We start from the raw sequence: 21,885 nt of genomic DNA, 5'->3' as shown, positions 1-21,885 counted from the left end.
GGGACATGTTGGCGGGCATGCTGGCAGGTCAAAGGCATACGCAGAGCTGATCCCAGTCCGCTGGGCCGACGGGTGGCCCAGGGTGGTCACCCGCAGGTCAGAATCCTCCTGGGAGACTGTCTGCGGGGCTGGTAACCTCACATTGCTCTGCTCTCCGAGGGCTCTAGAGCAGAGTCAGGTCGTCAGTGTGGTCTCCAGGGCTGCACACGACACGGGTCACGTCAGGTGAAGAAGCCGGCTGGTCACCTGATGGCGGAGGGAGGCGTCCCCTTGCAGCGGCTGAGCTGGTCTGTGCAGGAGGTGGTTGCTTGGGTGTGTCTGGATCAGAACGGAGGTGCCATGAGCCTGGCTCAGAAGGGATGTGCAATAAATATAGGTGACAAGGACATACATGTAAAGGGAAGGAGGACATGAAGGGGCCACCCTGTCTCTCTGTCCTGGGGCACCAGCTCCCAGCACGTTGTCAGCATCTGGAATGGCCATGTGGGACTGTCATCTCCAGGAACTGGAGCTGAAGGCTGTTGGGCTTTTGATACGTGAAGCCTCTGGTAAAGGCTCCACGGAGCTTAGGGACGGTCCTCGTGAAGCCTCAGGTAAAGGCTCCACGGAGCTTAGGGACAGTCCACATGAAGCCTCAGGTAAAGGCTCCGCGGAGCTTAGGGACAGTCCACATGAGTTTCTTATCGGCGTCGAGGCAGTGGCAGCAGATTGAAATAAATCACCCGAGATGTGATGGTGACACACTGCGGTCCGGCAGCTGTAGAGACGCTCTCTCACTGATCTCTGCATGGCCGGGGCACCGAGGGCGTGACCGAGCGTGCTGGCCACGTGGCCTCGGGGTTTCACGCTGCCACCAGCTCCTGCCCTTCCCGCTGAAATCCATGTGACGATGGAGAAAGAGACGCGTTTAGAAAAACAGGAACTGGCGATCTGCATTCAGAACCGGCAAGGACAGGCCACTGGCCGCGGGAGGTGGCGGGCCTGGGTTGATAAGGGAAGGGTGCTGCCTTGTCCCTGTGACTGGTCCTGTTTGTCTGTAAAAAGGGCAAGAAGAAATTTGTCCCTCCAGCCCCTTGCTTGTCTTTGGCTCTGAGATCCGGAGGCTGTATTGTACGTAGGAAACCAGTCCCTCACCCCGCCTTAGCTGTTGCTGAGGAGCCATGCGGCAGCCAGCTCCAGGGCTGCCCTGCAGCAGGCAGGACGTGTGTTGCTGGCCTTGTCCCGTGGATAGAAGGGGGCCCACAGGCCCAGAAGTAAGTGCTTTATTAGTTCAGGACATACAGTACCTGTCCCCGCGGAGGTCAGGTGCCACCGCAGCCTGGGAGAGAACTGAGCGGGCAGACGCCTGCTGGGCATCGCACGTGTCCACCTGCCTGAGAGCAGCGGATGGGAGATGGGACAGCGACCAGACACCTGCTGGGCATCGCACGTGTCCGCCTGCCCGAGAGCAGCGGATGGGAGATGGGACAGCGACCAGACGCCTGCTGGGCATCGCACGTGTCCGCCTGCCCGAGAGCAGCGGATGGGAGGTGGGACAGCGACCAGACGCCTGCTGGGCATCGCACGTGTCCGCCTGCCCGAGAGCAGCGGATGGGAGATGGGACAGCGACCAGACACCTGCTGGGCATCGCACGTGTCCACCTGCCTGAGAGCAGCGGATGGGAGATGGGACAGCGACCAGACACCTGCTGGGCATCGCATGTGTCCGCCTGCCCGAGAGCAGCGGATGGGAGATGGGACAGCGACCAGACGCCTGCTGGGCATTGCACGTGTCCGCCTGCCCGAGAGCAGCGGATGGGAGATGGGACAGCGACCAGACGCCTGCTGGGCATTGCACGTGTCCGCCTGCCCGAGAGCAGCGGATGGGAGATGGGACAGCGACCAGACGCCTGCTGGGCATTGCACGTGTCCGCCTGCCCGAGAGCAGCGGATGGGAGGTGGGACAGTGACCAGACGCCTGCTGGGCATCGCACGTGTCCACCTGCCCGAGAGCAGCGGATGGGGGATGAGACAGTGACCAGTGCCACAGAGGGAGACTTACTCAGTCCACGTCTTGAAACTGCCATTTAGGTAGATCTCTTCCTGGTTGGAATTGGAGTGCGGAGAGAAAACCGGCCTGGGGACAGGAGCGCAGATACCGCAGCCTCAGGGAAGGCAGGTGCAGAGAAAGAAGCTGTCTTGGAAGAGGATTTGCTTCAGGGACCAGAAGACAATGTAGGAGAAGCTGAATAGGACACCAGAGGATACAGCAAAAGTCAAAGGACTACAGGATGAGATGTGAGAACAACGAGCTTAAACTGTGAGGGGTCTGTCTGGTGAGGGAAGGAAGGCTCATCAAAGCAGGTTTGCTCAGCAGAACTGCAATCCACCAGGGAGGCGGCCCGAGCACAGATGACATCATCACATGCTGGAATTAGTGAGGTGGAGAATAATCACGAGATGCTTCCTCTGGAGGCAAAGGAAAGAGAGAAGAGAGAGGTGAGAAATACAGTGATAAAAATGGTTTCCAGAAGATGGAACTCCAATGTAAGACTCTCTGGAGAAGGAACCCCTCCCACCCCCACCCCCAGTTGGAATAGGGGCATCAATCAAAGCTTTATAATGAATGAAGACTTTCCGGAACATTTAAAAACAATAAACAAAAAAACACCTCTCCGTTGACCAGATAAAAGACATACTGTGTTCTGGTCAAAATTAATACATGAAGACCTGCAAATATTTATTCTGAATTAACAAGAGTAATGAAAAAAGTCCTGCTAGCATCCAAGCAGACAAAACAGATTACTTTGAAAAGAAACGGCCCTGGCCGGTTTGCTCAGTGGTAGAGCATCAGCCTGGCGTGCAGGAGTCCTGAGTTCGATTCCCGGCCAGGCCACACAGGAGAAGCGCCCATCTGCTTCTCCACCCCTCCCCCTCTCCTTCCTCTCTGTCTCTCTCTTCCCCTCCCGCAGCCAAGGCTCCATTGGAGCAAAGTTGGCCCGGGCGCTGGGGATGGCTCCTTGGCCTCTGCCTCAGGTGCTAGAATGGCTCTGGTTGCAACAGAGCAATACCCCGGATGGGCAGAGCATCGCCCCCTGGTGGGCATGCTGGGTGGATCCCGGTCATGGTGCATGTGGGAGTCTGTCTCTGCTTCCCCATTTCCAACTTCAGAAAAATACAAAAAAAAAAAAAGAAAAGAAACAACAAACTGGCAGGTGCCAGAGTTGTCTGAGATACCAAGTCCCAAGAGACAGCGAAACCAGATGGCAGTGTCGGGATTAGAAATGGCTGCCCTCTCAGAATCGAACACAGAAACAAATTGTTGTTCCGAGTGGGGCAGGCCGCTGAGAGGTGTTCTTAAAGCTGAGGGAACCATACACCCTATTTGCCTTTTCTTCTGGGAAGACTTTCTTTAAGATGTCAGTGCAGTTGATTCTGAGCCGGTGCAGAATTGAGATGAGATTTGGAGAAGCCGTGACATAAAGAGTTGATGACTGAAACCAGTTTAACATAGCATTATGCTCCACTGGTGCATGTAGAGTTGCCAGTGGAATGCAGTAACGGAACATTGAAGCGAAGGTCAAAGGCCAAATATAAGAGCTAAAACTAACACGCTTTTAGAAGAAAACACAGCCATGGCCGGTGGTCCAGTGGCTAGAGCATCTGCCTGGCATGAAGGTATCTCAGGTTCAATTCAGGGCACACAGGTCGAAGAAACAATCTGCATCTCCACCCTTCCCTCTTCCCTTTCTCTCCCTCTTCCCCTCCCGCAACCAGTGGCTCGATGGGTTCAAGCGTGGCCCAGGTTACTGAGGATAGCTCCATAGGAGATCAACAGCCTCAGGTGCTTAAAATAGCTCAGTACTTGAGCATCAGCCATAGATGGGGTTGCCGGATGAATCCTGGTTGGGGCACATGCGGGAGTCTGCCTTGTTATCTCCCCGTCTCTCACCTAAAAAGAGAGAGAGAGAGAGAAAGAAAGAAAAAAAAGAAGAAAATATAGGTACAGATCTCTGTGACCTTGGATTAGGCAATGCTTTCTTAGATATGACCCCAGAAACACAAGAAAACAAAACAAAAAAAATCTATCTATCTATCTAGAGATAAATTGTACTCTATCAAAATTAAAAACTTTTGTGCTTTTAGTTTGGTATTAAAGCAATGAAATGGTAAGGTTTGAGTTCTTAGTCCATAGAGGGGTCTGCCATCCTTGCAAAGATAAAGAAGAAATTTGTGAGCCTTGAGCTGTCAAGTTGTCTGAAGTTGCTCGTACTTCTTTGTCAAAGATGAAAGGCCATCTGTCCAAAGGAACAATGCCTAGGACTCCCCGGGGGGCGGGGGGTGGATTCCAGGTGCAGGATACAAGCCCATTTCTCTTCAGGCTTTTGTTTGACCTGTCTTGCTCTGGTTGAAGTGCCAGCCCGTTAATGAATTTCTTTCCCCAAGCGAGGTGTTTGCGGAATGCCCCCCCCCCCCCCTAGAAGATAAAACTGTCAAGGTCCAGCAGGCTAGGCCAATAGTCAGCAAACTGCGGCTCACGAGCCACGTGCGGCTCTTTGGCCCCTTGAGTGCGGCTTTTCCACAAAATACCACGTGCAGGCGCTACCTCGATAAGGAATGTACCTACCTATATACTTTAAGTTTAAAAAGTTTGGCTCTCAAAAGACCTTTCAATCACTGTACTGTTGATATCTGGCTCTGTTGACTAATGAGTTTGCCGACCACTGGGCTAGACTAACCGTTCAATGACAGGCTGAGCTGAAAGGTGGCAGTGAAAAGTGACCAGTCATTCCAACTCTTTGTCTTTGTTTTTCTCCAGTTTGCCAAATGCATCTCTCTCTTTCTCTTTCTTTCTTTTTTCTTTTTTTTTTTAAATTAAGTTGAATTGGGTGACACTGATCAATAAGAGCACAGAGGTTTCAGGTAAACATCTCTGTGGCAGCCAAATGCATCCCCGTGTACCTCTGAGATGAGAGTCCTGTCCAGATGTGGCCATGCTGTCCTGACCGCAGGGTTCTACACTCTCCAGCTCATGCAGGGGGGCCCCGCCCCGTCCACGCTCTGTGAGGCAGGGAGAGAGACGGGCGACTGTTACAGGCTGACCTGTGTCTCCAGCCCGGCCCCTCACAATCCATCCCCCACGAGTTCTCAGCTGAAGGTCTAACTCCAACACTTCCAAGTATGACTGTATTGGGAACGAAGGTCTTTGAAAAGGTGATTCAGTAAAATGAAGCCACTAGATGGGCCCTAAGTCGACATGACCGGTGTTTTTATAAGAGGAGAGAATTTGGGACACAGACCAGCGTAGAACGGGGACCTGGGCAGATACAGAGAAAGAAGGCGCTATCGACCAAGAAGGGCAGAGTCCACTGGAGACGCCTCAGTAGAAACACGTACTGCAACACTCTGTTTTGGACTTCCAGCTTCTAGAACTGAGAGGAAACGAATGTCTGTTGTTGAAGCCACCCTGGTTTGGTAATGACAACCCCAGCAGAAGAACAGAGTGTCTTTTACAGGTGCATTTAATATTGACCAGGAGTTGAGACAAAGGTTCTAGACCAGTGGTCCCCAACCTTTTTTGGGCCATGGACCGGTTTAATGTCAGAAAAATATTTTCACGGACCGGCCTTTAGGGTGGGACGGATAAATCTATCACGTGACTGAGACAAGCGTCAAGAGTGAGTCTTAGACGGATGTAACAGGGAATCTGGTCACTTTTTAAAAATAAAACATCGTTCAGACTTAAATATAAATAAAATGGAAATAATGTAAATTATTTATTCTTTCTCTGCAGACCGGTACCGATACCAGTCCATGGCCCGGGGGTTGGGGACCACTGTTCTAGACTGAGCTGAAATTAACCAAGAAAGGCAGTGTTCCGCCCTCCCATGGAGGGTGCTCTGTGACCACCAGTCAGTCAGGAGAGTTCTCACTAGAATAGCCTCCTGCCTCTTCCTGCAGGTGCTGACTGTGTCTCCATTTTTCCTTCTGCTGCTCTTGTGGGTGGTGTACACCTGTGTCTGTATGACGCATGCGCACATTTTTCCCTCTCCTCTCCTAATACTAGGACCGTGACTTTTCCCGGGGTTTTCTGATATTTCCTTTCATCTGTGGGGTGTTTATAGGACTGTTCAGTTTTTACACACTTTTCTCCCTCCGTCGTGGGAAGGAGAGCTGTATGGCCCTTTCTTGTGGGCTCTAATTCAGTGGTTAGCTGAGCCACTCAAAGCAGGACTTATCCCAGCCCTGGCCAGTTGGCTCAGCCATAGAGGGCCCGGCTTGTGGAAGTCCTGGGTTCGATTCCCGGCGAGGGCACACAGCAGGAGCGCCCATCAGCTTCTCTACACTTCCTCCTCTTCTTTCTCTCTATCTCTCCCCCTCCTGCAGCCAAGGTTCCATTGGAACAAGGTTGGCCCGGGCACTGAGGATGGCTCCATGGCCTCTGCCTCAGGCACTAGAATGGGTCTGGTTGCAACAGAGCAACGCCCCAGATGGGCAGAGCATCGCCCCCTGGTGGGCGTGCTGGGTGGATCCCAGTCGGGCACATGAGGGAGCCTGTCTGCCTCCCGCTTCTCACTTCAGTAAAATACACACACAAGAAAAGCAAGACTTATCCCTGATGGCCTTTCTCATTACTCACCCTGATATTCCCGGGATTCCTGAGCATCTCCCCAATCTGCTTTGTTTCTCCCGCGGTGTCCTCCCCTTGTCCAGGTGTGGTCCCCATTCACCTGAGCTGCTGTAGGATCCCTTGAACCAGTGTCCCCGCTTCTGTGCTGGCCCCTGGAATCTGCTCTACCTGCAGCAGCCGAGGGGACACATGCAAAACAAGCCCTGGATGGCCTTCCCACTGCTCCTGGGTTAAAGAAGAAAGCCCGGCCCTGGCCAGATAGCTCGGCTGGTTAGAGCATTGTCCTGAAGCACAGAGGTTGCCAGTTCAATCCCCGGTTAGGGCACAGACAGGAACAGATCGATGTTCCTGACTCTCTCCTGCTCTCTTCGTCTCTCTAAAAGTCAATAAAAGAGACATTAAAAAAAGAAGAAGAGGCCCTGGCCGGTTTGCTCAGTGGTAGAGCGTTGGCCTGGTGTGCAGGGGTCCCGGGTTCGATTTCCGGCCAGGGCACACAGGAGAAGCGCCCATCTGCTTCTCCACCCTTCCCCCTCTCCTTCCTCTCTGTCTCTCTCTTCCCCTCCTGCAGCAAGGCTCCATTGGAGCAAAGATGGCCTGGGCGCTGGGGATGGCTCCTTGGCCTCTGCCCCAGGCGCTAGAGTGGCTCTGGTCGCAACAGAGCGACGCCCCGGAGGGGCAGAGCATCGCCCCCTGGTGGGCATGCTGGGTGGATCCCGGTCGGGCGCATGCGGGAGTCTGTCTGACTGTCTCTCCCCGTTTCCAGCTTCAGAAAAATACAAAAAAAAAAAAAGAAGAAGAAGAATGCCCTGGACTTCCACATGCCCCTGTGGTTGCCCCTGCTTGTTTCTCAGGCCCCTTTGCTGGTCACACTCTCCCTGGTTCCTACCATTTGCCAGTTTCTGGGGACATGCTTCCTTTTGTCCCCAGGGCCTGTGTACGTGCTGTCCCCACTGCTAAACCCTAACTTGTCCTTTCTGTCTTGGTCCAGGAACCACTTCCTTGTGGAACTCGTTCTCAGTCGGACCTCCTTCCCTGGATATTCTGTCATAGCACGGCCTGTTCTTCGTTGCAAGCCTTGGTCATGTTATAGATTGTCGTATGTTCACATATGTCTTTGGTTACTGGCTTCTTCTCTTTATTTTTATTTTATTTTATTTATATTTTGGTGACACAGACAGAGAGAGGGACACAGAAGGACAGACAGACAGGAAGGGAGAGAGATGAAAGCATCAATTCTTCATGCTGCGGCACCTTAGTAGTTCATTGATTGCTTTCTCACATGGGCCTTGACGGGGGTGGGGGTTTACAGCAGACCAAGGAACCCCTTGCTCAAGCCAGCGACCCTGGGCTCAAGCTGATGAGCCTTGCTCAAACCAGATTAGTCCACACTCAATCTGATGACCTCAGGCTTCGAACCTGGGTCCTCCACGTCCCAGTCCAATGCTCCATCCCCTGCGCGACCGCCTGGTCAGGTCTCTTCCTTCCCGACAGCCACCAGCATTGTGGCGATGCCTGGCACGCAGCAGGTCTCGGTTAGTCTTTGTGGACGGAATGTGTGTCCTTCCCACCCCACCCGCGGGCAGCGGCGCCTGGCCGCTTGGTCCCTTTGTGGCTCTGACCCAGGGTGGAAAGGTCAGGTGGTGCCAGCCCAGCTTTTCCACCCCTGGTCTGGTTGTGGCCCAGGGTGGGTGTGGTCAGGCTTCCTGCCTAGTGCAGCCACTCATTTTGGATTCCAAGGTTGATCAGTTCTTCATCTGGGATCTTAACCAAAACAAGAAGAAAAAAAAAAAAGGAAAACCTTATTTTTCACCTTCTTTTGTAAGGAATTTACATGCAGAAGATGCCTTTTTATAAAAATGACTTGACTTTGGAGGGAAGTTATTTCAAGAATTCATCCTTGGAGAGCAACACTCATTTTTTTTTTTTTCACCCTGCTTTTTGAAGAAAAGAAAATAGGCCATTCTTTCTCAAGGATGCTGGCTCTAGGCAGCTGACAGAGTTCACCTGGCCGGGAGCTCCTGTGGACACGTGGACCTGTCGTTTCCAGCCAGAAAGAAAGGCTGTTTTTCTGTAAACAGGGCCCTTTGGTTTAGCTGAAGGAAAAGAGCAATCAGAAAGTAATTTCTGAGGGCCTGAAGGTTTTATTGGAAAGCATGGTATTTGCAAGCCTGTGTGTGTGTGTATGTGTGCGTTTGTGCGTTTTTGTGCGTGCGTGCACGCAAACTTGCACCCCTCACCTGGAAACCTACTGGGTCACTCATGTTTCTTCCTCCACGACTTCCCCTGTGTTGGCTTGGGGTGTGTAAGGCACTGTCCCCAGGTCCTTGGATGTGGCTGCAGCAGTAGGTCATTGATAGATCTGTAGCATGCACTGATGCTTGAGTTCCATCCCTGCGGCACCACGCGGATTGGTTTTTGTTAAATGGCGACTCCGAATGCCTGATGGTGGAATGCCGTGTGCCTCAGTGTGGAAGGTCAAGTCCCAAATCTTGGTGTATAAGTCTGCATGAGCTAAAGGAGGAGCCGAGGTCTCCTGGGAAACACCTGTCCCCCCCCCCCCCCCCCGAGGGCTGGGAGAGGAAAAGTGTGTGTGTGTGGGGGGGGTTGCATTTCCAGGACTGGAGAGTTTGGGGCAGGGGTCTGTGGGCCTGGGGCTTGGACCTCTGAGAGGGCACAAGATCAGTGTGGGGTGTCTGTATGCATGCACCTGTGAAGTGTGTAGGGAGGTTGGGCTGGGCATGACCCCCAACGCCAGAAGCTGGAGCCACAGTTGCTGCTATGAGCTGAAGACACAAGAGCCCCTCTAGTGCGCCCTGTTGGCAAAGCTGAACAGGAAGCCAGCAGGCAAAGGATTCTGGGAAATGTACTTTCCTGGCTTCCAGCCCCCAGAGCCGAAGGTGGAAGTTGAGGGACGGGGGAGACAAATGGCAGCTCACCAGGGCACTGGAAGCAGAGAGCTTTCTGTTCAGCTGTTCCTTCGTGAAAAGGTATCAGGATGAGGCCCAGGTGACTATCCAGACTTCCCTATTCCTAGCCTGAAGGTATTTCCATCCCCCCCAGAACTGCTTATTTAAGGAACTCTATTGACAAAAGGCACTGGGTCACTTGGAGCTGAAGCTGAAACCACGTAGCTGGCTTACTGCTTGTTGTGCCATGGCAGAGGTGGTCTTGGTGCCCGAAGAAAGGGTGGGTGTGGCCACAGTGGGTCTCTCTGACCTCCAAGGAGATGGGCTCCCTGTCTGGTTTCTATCTCTGCAAGAAAACCATTTGACTCTCCATCTTTCACCGTATGCAGAAGATCACTCACGTTTTATGGTCTAAATAGCGGATTTCATGTACAGTCATGTTTTATGTCCTATCGTGTTTCTGATGATTAAAATATTTCCCCTGTCGGGCATGTTGGGCGTGGTCTATTGGGATGTTGAGCAAGAGTTACCGGCCACTCCCCGCTTCTCTTGGAAGATGTTACTTTTATGTAATTTCCTGTCGCCCAGTTGAGGAATGGTCCTAGAGGAATTCTTTCATGCCCTCCCCACCCCTGTCCTGTAAGAAAAACCAAAGGCAGCATGTTGGTTGGTGAGAGCCTGCATGAGAAGGTCTGGGCGGGTGGAGAGCTAGAGAAGTCGGAATGTCTGCATCCGAGGACATAGACAAGCATCCAAGTTCACTGTTTGGTTCTGGGGTCAGGCGAAGTTCAGAAATGAGTGTTTAGACCCTTAGACCCTGAGAGGTCATGACGGTCGGGGAATGACCAGGATAGATGCCGAGCAGCATGGTCTGGGTGTTGGTCATCCACCTGGCCCTGTGTGAGAGGCTGAATTTGGGTCTCCTCGTCACACCCTGTTCTCACCCTCAGAGAGCGGAGCAGTGACCATCACCCTGTTCTGTCGACAAGGACGTGTGCCCACCACAGAGTCACCTTGCAAGTCCGTGGCTAGATCCTCACCCAAAGCTAGGCTTCTCCCAGTGGGCTTTGCTTACCTCCTTCGGCGGAGGAAGCAAATTTTGTGAGAATTTAAAATGCAGGATGTTTGTGTGAAGTTCCCTGAAAAGTAACCTTGTTATGAATTAGGAATCGCGAAGGATTTTTAAAATTTTGTTCAGCTAAGGGTCATTCTTAAATTGCTCCTCCTCGGCACCGGGCAGCGCCAGACACTGTGGTGGGTCAGGAGGCTGACGTCTGGGTGTTTAAGCTCATAGACTATGAGCACAGAAAGTAACTATGGACTCCCGTTAGATGACAAAGTAGATACTAACATCTGCAGATTCTGGAGGAGAGCTGGAGAGCTGGGGACTTGGGGACCACATCTCTGCCACCATGGACCCTGCCCCCATTCCTGGAAGGGAATCATTAGCCCAGGACTTAGGAGAGGTCTGTCTGAGGGAATTGGGTGCCAGTCAGAGTCTGTGTCTCGAGGTGAGAACGAGAGACAAGTGGCCTTCGCCTCTGACCAGAGATGCATTCTTGCAACACATCCCGACAGCCCGGAGGACCTCTGCTGGCCTCGCCCTTCCCCTCCCTCGGGAGCCAGGGAGAACTCCGGGGTTCAGGGTGGCCAAGAGAACGTCTGGGTCTGGGGTCCTCCTTAGTGTGGAGGGGTCTCACTGCCCATGGTGCCCATGTGTCCTGGGGGGGGACATTTCTGTGTCCGGACCTCGAGCGCAGTGTGGGGGACACATTTATGTTTCCACGTGACTGACCACCAGCTTAAGTCTGTGTCCTCCCGTTAACGCTGTCCAGGGGTCCCCAAACTTTTTACACAGGGGGCCAGTTCACTGTCCCTCAGACCGTTGGGGGGCCGCCACATACAGTGCTCCTCTCACCACCAGTGAAAGAGGTGCCCCTTTCCGGAAGTGCGGCGGGAGCTGTATAAATGGTTTCAGGGGGCCACATGCAGCCCGCGGGCCGTAGTTTGGGGATGCCTGCTGTAGGCACTCCAGATGCCCGGGACCGAGCTTCTCACAGTGACCTCGGTCTTCCTCTCCTCAGCCTGAAGTGCCCTCCACCTCTTGCCCCACACTGCCCGGTGCCCTTGGGTGGCTGCTCCCGTCCCTCCACCATGCCTGTTTTTCCTTTGATTTTCTTCTACCATTGGCCAAGGCATGACAGTCCTCCCTCTTGGCCCAGAGAGTGGCCGGAGGCCTCCCTGGAGGTGGCATTGTTGGAATCAGAGATGCCTGAGACCCTCTCGTGGGGCGGGGAGTAGCCATTCAGCGGTGGCTTCTGGCTGTGGAACTCCCACACCGACGGTTTCCTGATCGGCGCCTTGTCGTTCTCTAGTCCATACCCACATCCTCTGTTGTTTTCAAACTAAAGGAGTATCTGGGCCACAGAGAGCTCAGTGATTCCTAGCTGGGACTTTTTAAAAATCAGCCGAGAGCCAAACCAGTAACTACAAATACAACTTATGTATTTACTCAGTGTATTTGACAGTCCCCAGACTTGCAGGGTAAATAGTAATCTTAATACTCTAGAAGTACCACACTTAGAATAAATACCCTTTGTTTCTTCCTTGTCCTTTTCTCCTCTTTTTCAAAAAAATCCAAAAAACAAAAACCAACTTGGGGTATCTTACATAAATACATGGAATTTTCTTCCTTAAGGGATAATTGCGGTACTGGGAAAAGAAACGTAAGAACAAGAATGTGAAGCCAGAAGATTGAAAAATCTACCCAGTCAGCACCAACTTCCAGCAACGTGCTGGCAAAAGACTCCGCTGGGCTGGACTTGGGGACGATCCCCGGTGTTGGGGACAGCAGGAGTGGGGCCCAGGGGCCTCGCAGACTGAAGTCTGTTCTCGGCGGCGGGGGAAGCACTCCCTCTCTTGCGCCCAGGGCAGCTGGAGACAGCTGAAGGCCGGGCCAAGCTTGGAGGGATGCCTTCCTGGCCTGGACTTGGCCCTCTCCAGTGAGGTTGGACTCCCAGCGCTTGTGTTGTTGTTGAAATTGGTTTCTGGTGTGTGTTCCTTTTTCCTTTCCAAGATGCCTGTGATCTGTGAACGTTGGTGTGGGCATGGTGTGGTCTTGTTAGGGTGGATTGTTTTTGTTTTTGTTTTTTTATTCAGTGAGAGGAGGGGGGCAGAGACAGATTCCCTCATGTGCCCCGACCAGGATCTACCTGGCAAACCCACTAGAGGTTGATGCTCTGCCCATCTGGGGCATTGCTCAGCAGCTGAGCTCTTAGCACCTGAGGCAGAGGCCATGGAGCCATCCTCAGTGTCAGGAGCCAATTTGCTCCAATCGAGCTATGGCTGCAGGAGGGGGAAAAGAGAGAGAGAAGAGAAGAGAGAGGGGAGGGGTGGAGAAGTAGATGGCGCTTCTTCTATGTTCCCTGACCAGGAATTGAACCCGGGACATCCACATGTCAAACTAATGCTCTACCACTGAGCCAACCAACCAGGGCCTGTTAGGGTGTCTTTATGAAGGTTATGAACTTAAAGGTAAAAAAAGGCACTCTGATTCTATTCTCCCTACGGGAGAGGAATAATTGTCCACAGGGATGATGGTAGAGTGGTTGGTGGGGCCAGGGAGAGAGGACGGTATGCTCCCCTCCGCCCCCAACCTCATTTCTTTCTGCCACGACCCCCAGGAAGAACACCTGCGTAGAAAGAATCCAGGTCCTCTGTCTCTTCCCTGCAATTCCAGAACCCAGGATTTTTGACTCAGTTTGCGGCAGGCCCTGACCTGCCCTGACAAGAGGCCACTGAGTGCCTTTCCTCACCCCTCCTACTCCTGTTTGTTCTGTGGCATGCTACCCTGGGCCTCAGGGGAAGGTCAGTATGCGGCACACACCACATGCTGCCTCGCTTAATTGACGAATATCTGAATTCCCAAAACCCATCTGGCCTCAGGGGGTTGAGTGGAGGCTTGGACCTTTTCTCTTGAGTGCAGGGAACAGAACAGAGCACTGGGGTGTGTCTCAGAGTCACCAGCCAGCCCAGTGTGGTCTGATGTGACAGCAATGATGAGTGAGGAGCCCAGTGTCCCCACCGTGGGGAACCAGTGTGGGAGAATCATGCTGTGTCGCTAAGGGACCTCGGACAGGCTAGAGACCATCTGAGCAGTGGGGACACTGTCACTGAAGGCCGGTCAAGTCCAACAGCACGTGGGAGCCTTGTCGAGTTCATCACGCTCGACACAGAATCCTTTCCTGCCGAGTTTTCTGTGGCCCCTTCCACCCTCGTGTTTAAGTTGAGAGGGCAATGAGGGGTATGTTTGCACATGTAGGTGGTGCAGGTGGGGAGAGTCGGAGCTGGGAGGGGGGAGCCCTGGGTTCTAGGGCTTGACTTCAGCTCTTCCCTGGGAGAGAGGGGTTCCCCTCCCTCAGCCATTCATCCGTGCGTGCAAGCATTCACTGAGTGCTGCATTCACACCAAGTGCTCTGCCGGGGGCTGGGGGTGTGGAAGGAACCAGCGAGGGACTGTCATAGTGGAAACCCTTTAAAAACCAAAGAGCACCCTGGCCGGTTGGCTCAGTGGTAGAGCATCAGTCTGGCGTGTGGAAGTCCTGGGTTTGATTCCCGGTCAGGGCACACAGGAGAAGCACCCATCCTCTTCTCCACCCCTTCCCTTCCCCTTTCTTTATATCTCTTCCCCTCTTGCAGCCATGGTTTGATCAGTTCAAGCACATTGGGCCCAGGCACTGAGGATGGCTCCCAGGCACTAAAAATAGCTTAGTTTGCAAGCATAGCTCCAGATGATAAGAGCATTGGCCCCAGATGGGGGTTGCCGGGTGGATACTGGTCAAGGCACATGTGGGAATGTCTCTCTATGCCTCCTCTCCTTTTACTTGGAAAAGAAGGGAAAAAAAGTTGCGATTTCACTGTATGTACAGGTTTCTCTCTGTTTCTCTCGACGTGGCTACATGTTCTTCACAAACGTGACTTCACGGCTGTGTCCTGTCTTACTGTTGCTGGCTTTCTCTGCGACGGGATTTTTAGATTGTTTTCCAATTTTCATGACATCGCATCGTCCAGAGGACCCTCGTGTGTGCGTTGTGCCTCACACCTTAGATCACTCCCTCCTGGACATTGCTGGCCCTGGAGGAACCGGGTCCTCTCCTGAAGCCGATTTGCAGGCGTGGAAGCCGTGTGGAAATTGGGTCAGGTGGTACCCTTACAGGCTGGTGCTAAAAACGGAAATGGTAGCCGTCCCATGGAAGCACCTCCTTTCTATTCCCGTTGGGTCTGGAGCGCACCTGCTCTTCACATCGGCCTTAGCTGCTGAGCGAGGGCTTGCCGCTGGCTCCTTTGTCTGTCTGTCCGTCTAATGCAGTGGCCGAGAGAATTCAGACTTCTCGTTGTGGGCTTTGACAAGGGACAGCGGCTGTTTCCCAAAGTTAGGTCTTATAGGGACTCTGTCTATCAGAAGAGGCTTAGGTGGATTATAAAACGGAGACTTATGTGGGCCCTGGCCGGTTGGCTCAGTGGTAGAGCGTCGGCCTGGCGTGCAGAAGTCCCAGGTTCGATTCCCGGCCAGGGCACACAGGAGAAGCACCCATCTGCTTCTCCACCCCTCCCCCTCTCCTTCCTCTCTGTCTCTCTCTTCCCCTCCTGCAGCCAAGGCTCTATTGGAGCAAAGTTGGCCCGGGCACTGAGGATGGCTCTGTGGCCTCTGCCTCAGGCGCTAGAATGGCTCTGGTCGCAACAGAGCAACGCCCCAGATGGGCAGAGCATCGCCCCCTGGTGGGCGTGCCGGGTGGATCCCAATTGGGCACATGTGGGAGTCTGTCTGCCTCCTTGCTTCTAACTTAGGAAAAATACAAAAAATAAATAAACCTCCCCAAAATAAAAAAACGGAGACTTATGAACATAGATAACAGTGAAGTGGTTACCAGGGGAAGAGGTGTGTGGAGGAGGGGGAAGGGGATTTGAGTGAATGGGGATGAGGGAGGGAGGGAGGGAGGGAGTGAGTAAAGAGGGACAGATATAAGGTGACAGAAAATGACTTGACTTTGGGTGATGGGAATATAGCATACTGTATTTCCCCATGTGTAAGACACACCCTTTCCTGAAAAACTTGAGGTCTAAAAACTGGGTGCATCTTATACAGTGGTTGTAGATTTTTTTACTTGCATTTCCCGCTTTTTCGCGCTTGTTTTTGCTCTCATTATTGGAGACAGTGATTCGTCATCAGACACAGATGAGGACAAGCTCATGGATGGGGGGTTTTGACAGTGATGAGGAGTGGTATGAATTTTATGATGAATAAAACTTGAGTTCAGTAATTTTATGTAATAGTTTTTTTTTCAAATTTGGGCCCCTAAAATCAAGACCCGTTTTACATATGGGAGCTTCTTATACATGGGGAAATATGGTAATCAACTGTTCAAATGCTATAGAAATTTTTACCTGAAACCTATGGACTCTTATTGATCAATGTCACCCTGTTTGAGTTTTCTAAATAAAATTTAAAAATTAGAAAAAGTAAATAAAGTCAGGACCTAGGATTGATCACACAGTTACCAATACTTCTTCCTGTCGTGGGGAAAGGACATAACCTTTACACACGTATATATACAGTGTGTCCGTAATGTCATGGTGCTCTTTTGACCGGTCACAGGAAAGCAACAAAAGACGATAGAAATGTGAAATCTGCACCATATAAAAGGAAAACCCTCCCAGTTTATGTAGGATGATGTGGCAGCATGTGCACATGCTCAGATGATGACATAACACCATGTATACAGCGGAGCAGCCCACGGCCATGCCAGTCGAGATATGGACGGTACAGAGGAAAGTTCAGTGTGTTCTGTGGCTCGCTAAACTTGAATATGTGACCAAAGTGCAACATGAATATTGGCGCGTTTATAACGAAGCGCCACCACATAGGAATAACATTACTCGGTGGGATGAACAGTTGAAGGAAACCGGCAGTTTGGTGGAGAAACCCTGTTCTGGTAGGCCATCAGTCAGTGACGAGTCTGTAGAGGCTATACGGGATAGCTACCTAAGGAGCCCTAAAAAATCCGTGCGTGCGTGTGCTCGACAATTACACCTAAGCAAGACTATAGTTCATAGGTGTTAAAGAAACATCTCTGTTTTACGGGGTACAAACTGCAGCAACAAATGGAGCCCACATCAAACTGCACTGAATAGGTATGAAACTGGGAGAATTTTCCTTTTATTTGGTGCAGATTTCACATTTCTATCGTCTTTTGTTGCTTTCCTGTGACCGGTCAAAAGTGCACCATGACTTTACGGACACACTGTATTTTAAATGATGCTTTTGTGCCTGTGAATGTTTACAATTCTTGATTCCTGACTCTTGGTCTAGTGCAGAGGTCCCCAAACTGCGGCCCCCCGAGGCCATTTATCCGGCCCCGCTGCACTTCTGGAAGGGGCACCTCTTTCATTGGTGGTCAGTGAGAGGAACATAGTTCCCATTGAAATACTGGTCAGTTTGTTGATTTAAATTTACTTGTTCTTTATTTTAAATATTGTATTTGTTCCCGTTTTGTTTTTTTTACTTTAAAATAAGATATGTGCAGTGTCCATAGGGATTTGTTCATAGTTTTTTTTATAGTCCGGCCCTCCAACGGTCTGAGGGACAGTGAACTGGCCCCCTGTGTAAAAAGTTTGGGGACCCCTGGTCTAGTGTGTCTGGAATGCCAGCCTTCGAGGGTACGTCCTGTCCGTGTCCCCCGCCTCTGCTCCCTTGGTCCTGGACATCAGCAGTGGACACAGCCCTTCCCGAAAGCCTTGCTAGTTCTGCTTCATCCTCCCATGGCACTTTCCGACCCCTCCTCTTGGGGCCCAGGCTTCCTCTCCCTCCACAGACTGGGTGCCGCTCTGCCCTGTCCCCTGAGGGGACGTGTGTTCCGTGATGTTCGGTCCCGTCTGCCTCCTGAGCTGTGAGGATGGGCAGGCGTGAGCCTTCTGGACCTGGACATCTGGCATTCTGAGCACACTTGCTTCCGCCCCGTCAGTCGGCTGACCTCTGGGGAGTGAGCGGAGGCTCCCCCGTGACAGCGGACGTCCCTCCTGGCCAGTGGGGGGGGAGGGGGGAGGCTCACGTTCTCCAGGGGAGGCCCTGCTGACGTCAGCCTGTGCTCTGAGCGGCGTTGGCCACCGTGACGCCAAGGCGAGGCCCGCGCTCACGCCTTCCTTGTTTTCCAGAGAAGCAGCCGAAGAAGGGCAGGCCGTCCCGAGACTGGCGGGAGCGGAGGAACGCCATCCGGCTCACCCACGAGCACACGGTGGAGACCCTGGTGGTGGCCGACGCCGACATGGTGCAGTACCACGGCGCCGAGGCAGCCCAGCGGTTCATTCTCACCGTCATGAACATGGTGAGTCCGGCAGCAGCGTCCCGGCCCACGTGGGCAGCCAGGGCTGGCGGGTGTTCCTGTGGCCTCTGTCTTTTTTATTGTTATCAACTCCGCGTTTACCGTCATTTTTAATTTTATTGCTTGATTTCAGAGAGGGCGGAGAAAGAAAAAGAGAGATACATCAATTCATTTAATTATTTTTAAATCAATTCATTTAATTATTTATTGATTATAGAGAGAGGAGAGAGAGAGAGAGAGAGAGAGAGGAAGAGAGAGAGAGAGAGAGAAGGGGTGGGGAGGGGGTGAGCAGGAAGCATCAGTATGTAGTAGCTGCTTCTCGTATGTGCCATGACCGGGCAAGCCCGGGGTTTCGAACCTGTGACACCGGCGTTCCAGGTCAACATCTTATTCACTGCGCCACCACTGATCAGGCGAGACGTCACTGTGTTGTTCCGCTTACTCATGCATTCGTCGGTTGATTCTTCTATGTGCCCTGACCGGGAGGGATCGAACCCGCAACCTTGGCGTATCGGGACGATGCTCTAACCGACCCGTCCGGGGCCAGTATGTGTCCCTTTGTGACTGACTGGTCTGTTTTACTGAGCACACTGTCCTCGCGGTTCACAAGGTTCCCCCGCACCATGGCCTGTGTCAGACGGCTGACCACTGGTCCCTCGTGTGTCTGGACCACGTTTGGCTTGTTCCCTTGTCCATCGGTGAGCACGGGGCTGCACCCACCTTTTGGCTGTTGTGAATAATGCTGTGTGAACATGGGTGTGCACGTATCTGCCCGAGTCCCTTCTTTGACTTGCTTTTGTTACCTTTTAAGGGGGCTTGACCCTGGTGTCTGAGAGGTATTTCTGTTCTTCTTTTGCATAAACCCAGGTCCTCCTGGTGGCCGAGTGGTGGTGGGGTGCAGTTCTCCAATCTGCCTAGAGGAAACTGGGAGGTGGGCCTTGGGGTGGGGTTTGGGGCGGGGGCTGGGGTGGGTGGGCTCCACACCAGACCCTTTCGTCTGCGGATAATTTCATCGCATTTTTAAATTTTTTTAATTGTGCAGGGCACGAGGGCAAGGAACAGACCTTCATTACAACAGTGAAAATAGTAACAAGGCAAAGCTCCTGTGTTGATGTTTCCTTTATAATCTGTCACCCGGGCGGGGGCAGGGGCGGGGGCGGGGAGGGTGGTCGGAGAAGGGAGCCTTGCTCTCCCCAGCCCTCTGCGGGCGGGCGGCGTGAGGACCGAAGGCCGGGGGCCGGGTGATGAGATCCTGGCTCTAACCCTGCTCTCTCCCATCTGTAGGTTTTTCACCCTCAGTCCTCAGTCGGAGGCTCCAGGCCCCACTGCTGAGGGCCGACCCAGGGCCAAGCACATTAAATGGGATTGAGACATTTCCTGGCGAGGCCTGCTTGCTCGGGGCCACGCCACCGGGGCATGTGGCCTGTGTACGCTGACACTTAGCCCTCCTGTCATCTGTCTCGGGCTTTCTTGGCTGGTCTGGAGTGTAGTCACCTGACCTGCTCACACAAGACCCACCCTGGGGAGCCGTTTCCATGGCCGGCTCCTTGTTCAGCAAGTTGAAAAACAGGTTCCATTCAGACCCCACGCCTCCTGGTAGGAAACCAGACCACCCGCGGCCACCCAGCTCTGGGATTTCGTTCTGCCTGGGGCTGTTGGAGGAGAGGGATTTCTGCGCTCAGGTTGAGATCCTCGCTAAGGTGGGAGGAGGGGAAAGGATTGTGGCTGGAGCCAGGGGCCCCTCCTTAGACAGGGCCTCAGGTGCCGTGCGCTGGAAGGGGAGGCTGCCCAGCTGGGCTCGGGACTGATGTGGCTCCGTCTCCTCAGCTCCTTTGGATCGGGATGGACATTCGCTAGGGTGGCGGCCACTTTCACGCCAGGGTATGTCTCTCCAGGCCGCAGGAAGTAGTGTCATCGGTGCCCACGTCCAGACGTCCCCCTCTCCTTCCTACCCTCCCACCTGGGTCTCTGCGGGGTGAGGACACTCACCTGTCTGTGCAGCTCTGACCCCTGAGCCTAATCCCAGAGAGGCCCCTGTCCCCAGGGCTTGCCAGGGATCTTGTGGGGCTGTGGTCTGTGTGAAGACAGCACGTCCCAAGCTGGGGGACTGTGGTGTCAAGTGTCTGCCCCAGTCTCACAGTCGTCATGGTTGGGTCAGAGGTGATCAGTGGCCTGATGGCCTGTGCTCAAGAGGAGGGGACGAAGGGGACACCTGTGACAAACTGAACCCTCCAGAGAGCAAGCTGGGAGATTTCATTATTTGCATTTTATAGAGAAAGAAATGGAAGTGTGTGTGTGGGGGGGCGTGATGGGGCCAGGGTCTGGGACCAGTGAGTGCAGGGCAGGGTGATGCCTAAACCCAGAGCTGAGAGATCCTGTCCCACCTTGTTCAGGGTGACAGGTGTGTCTGAAGTCTGTTGTTTCTTTCCCTGTACCCCGACTGACCACTGTGATTTCTGTGGCCGGGACCACTGCCAGAGAAGGTCCCTCCCTTTTTTCTCTCCCTCCCTCCTTGAATCCTTACAGCGGAATGGCAGTGAGATGTTCAACCGACAGAACTAAGACTCGGGCACTAAGCGGTGCTGAGCCCTCATGTGGCTCCCCTGCTGGTAGACGTGGAATCTCTCCTTCTTCATGGCCCTCTGAGACCCTGTGACTGGGGTCCGCCTGCTTTTCCCGGGCTCTGCTCCCTTCTCCACCTCGTGCTGGCTTCTGCCGTTTGAGCCCCCTTTTCTCAGGCACATCCAGCCCCTCTTGGGCTCATGGGCTCATGGTCTCTTTAAGAATGCTCTCCTGGCCCTGGCTGGTTGGCTCAGTGGTAGAGCGTCGGCCTGGCGTGCAGAAGTCCCGGGTTCAATTCCGGGCCAGGGCACACAGGAGAAGCACCCATCTGCTTCTCCACCCCTCCTCCTCTCCTTCCTCTCTGTCTCTCTCTTCCCCTCCCGCAGCCAAAGCTCCATTGGAGCAAAGATGGCCCGGGCGCTGGGGATGGCTCCTTGGCCTCTGCCCCAGGTGCTAGAGTGGCTCTGGTCGCGACAGAGCGACGCCCCGGAGGGGCAGAGCATTGCTCCTGGTGGGCATGCCGGGTGGATCCTGGTCGGGCGCATGCGGGAGTTTGTCTGACTGTTTCTCCTGGTTTCCAGCTTCAGAAAAATACAAAAAAAAAAAAAAAAAAAAAAAAAGGATGCTCTCCTCCTCACTTCTCACAGAACTGCTTACGGTGGTCTCTGGGGCTCCATGGCAATGTTCTCTTGGAGGGGGCGCCTTGCTGACCCCCTCTGGAGAGCCCATCCCGTCTGCTCTATCAGAGCAGTCGGCTTTTTTACTCCCTGGTCCTGAATGTGTAAACGCGTATCTTTTGCCTTGTAAACGCTTGTCTTGTTGCAGAGTTTAAATGCTATTGAATGATAAACTGGTATAAATTCAAATTAGAGTATAATGACTTTCAGACGGTAAATGTGATCCCCATAGTAACCACAGAGAAAATAGCCACACAATGTGCACAAAAGGCACCAGGAACAAAAAAAAAAAGTTTCATGACAGAGAAATCTGTGAAACACACAAAAAGTCAGTAATGCAGAAGTGGAGGACAAAGAAAAAGCTGTAGAGTCTAGAGAAAACAAAGAGCAAAATGCAGAATTAAATTCCCTCTTATCAGTAATTACCTTAAATGTCAGGAGTTTAAACTCTCCAATCAAAAGACAGATGGGCAGAATGGATTTAAAAGGAAAAAAACAAAAACAAAACAAAAAATGACCCCAGGATAGGCTGTCTATAAGAGACTCACTTTAGATCCGAAGACACAAATAAGTTGAAAATTAAAAGATGGAAAAAGATATCTCATGTAAGGAGGACCTGAAGGGGAGTAGAAGTGACTACCTTACTGTCAAACAAAATAGGCTTCTATCGAAAGAAAGGTTTCAAGAGACAAAGAGAGATATTGCATATTAATAAATGGTTCAGTACAGCTAAAGGTCTGGCAATGACAAGTA

The 21,885-nt window shown here is 52.7% G+C and overlaps 1 protein-coding gene across 3 annotated transcripts in view; it reads left to right on the top strand.

Annotated features, from left to right (window-relative positions):
• The window catches only part of ADAMTS17 (ADAM metallopeptidase with thrombospondin type 1 motif 17), a 209,465-nt gene that overhangs the window by 28,161 nt on the left and 159,419 nt on the right, over positions 1-21,885 (top strand). For all 3 annotated transcript variants that reach the window (XM_066355082.1, XM_066355081.1, XM_066355080.1), the window contains exon 4: positions 17,727-17,896. In XM_066355082.1, coding sequence (XP_066211179.1) covers positions 17,727-17,896 — 170 coding nt within the window. The remainder of the gene's footprint in view (positions 1-17,726; positions 17,897-21,885) is intronic.

The sequence above is a fragment of the Saccopteryx leptura genome, chromosome 13, assembly GCF_036850995.1.
Source record: "Saccopteryx leptura isolate mSacLep1 chromosome 13, mSacLep1_pri_phased_curated, whole genome shotgun sequence".
Lineage (NCBI taxonomy): Eukaryota > Metazoa > Chordata > Mammalia > Chiroptera > Emballonuridae > Saccopteryx > Saccopteryx leptura.
Note: the sequence above shows the minus strand (reverse complement) of the source record. Positions and strands in the feature narration are given on the sequence as shown.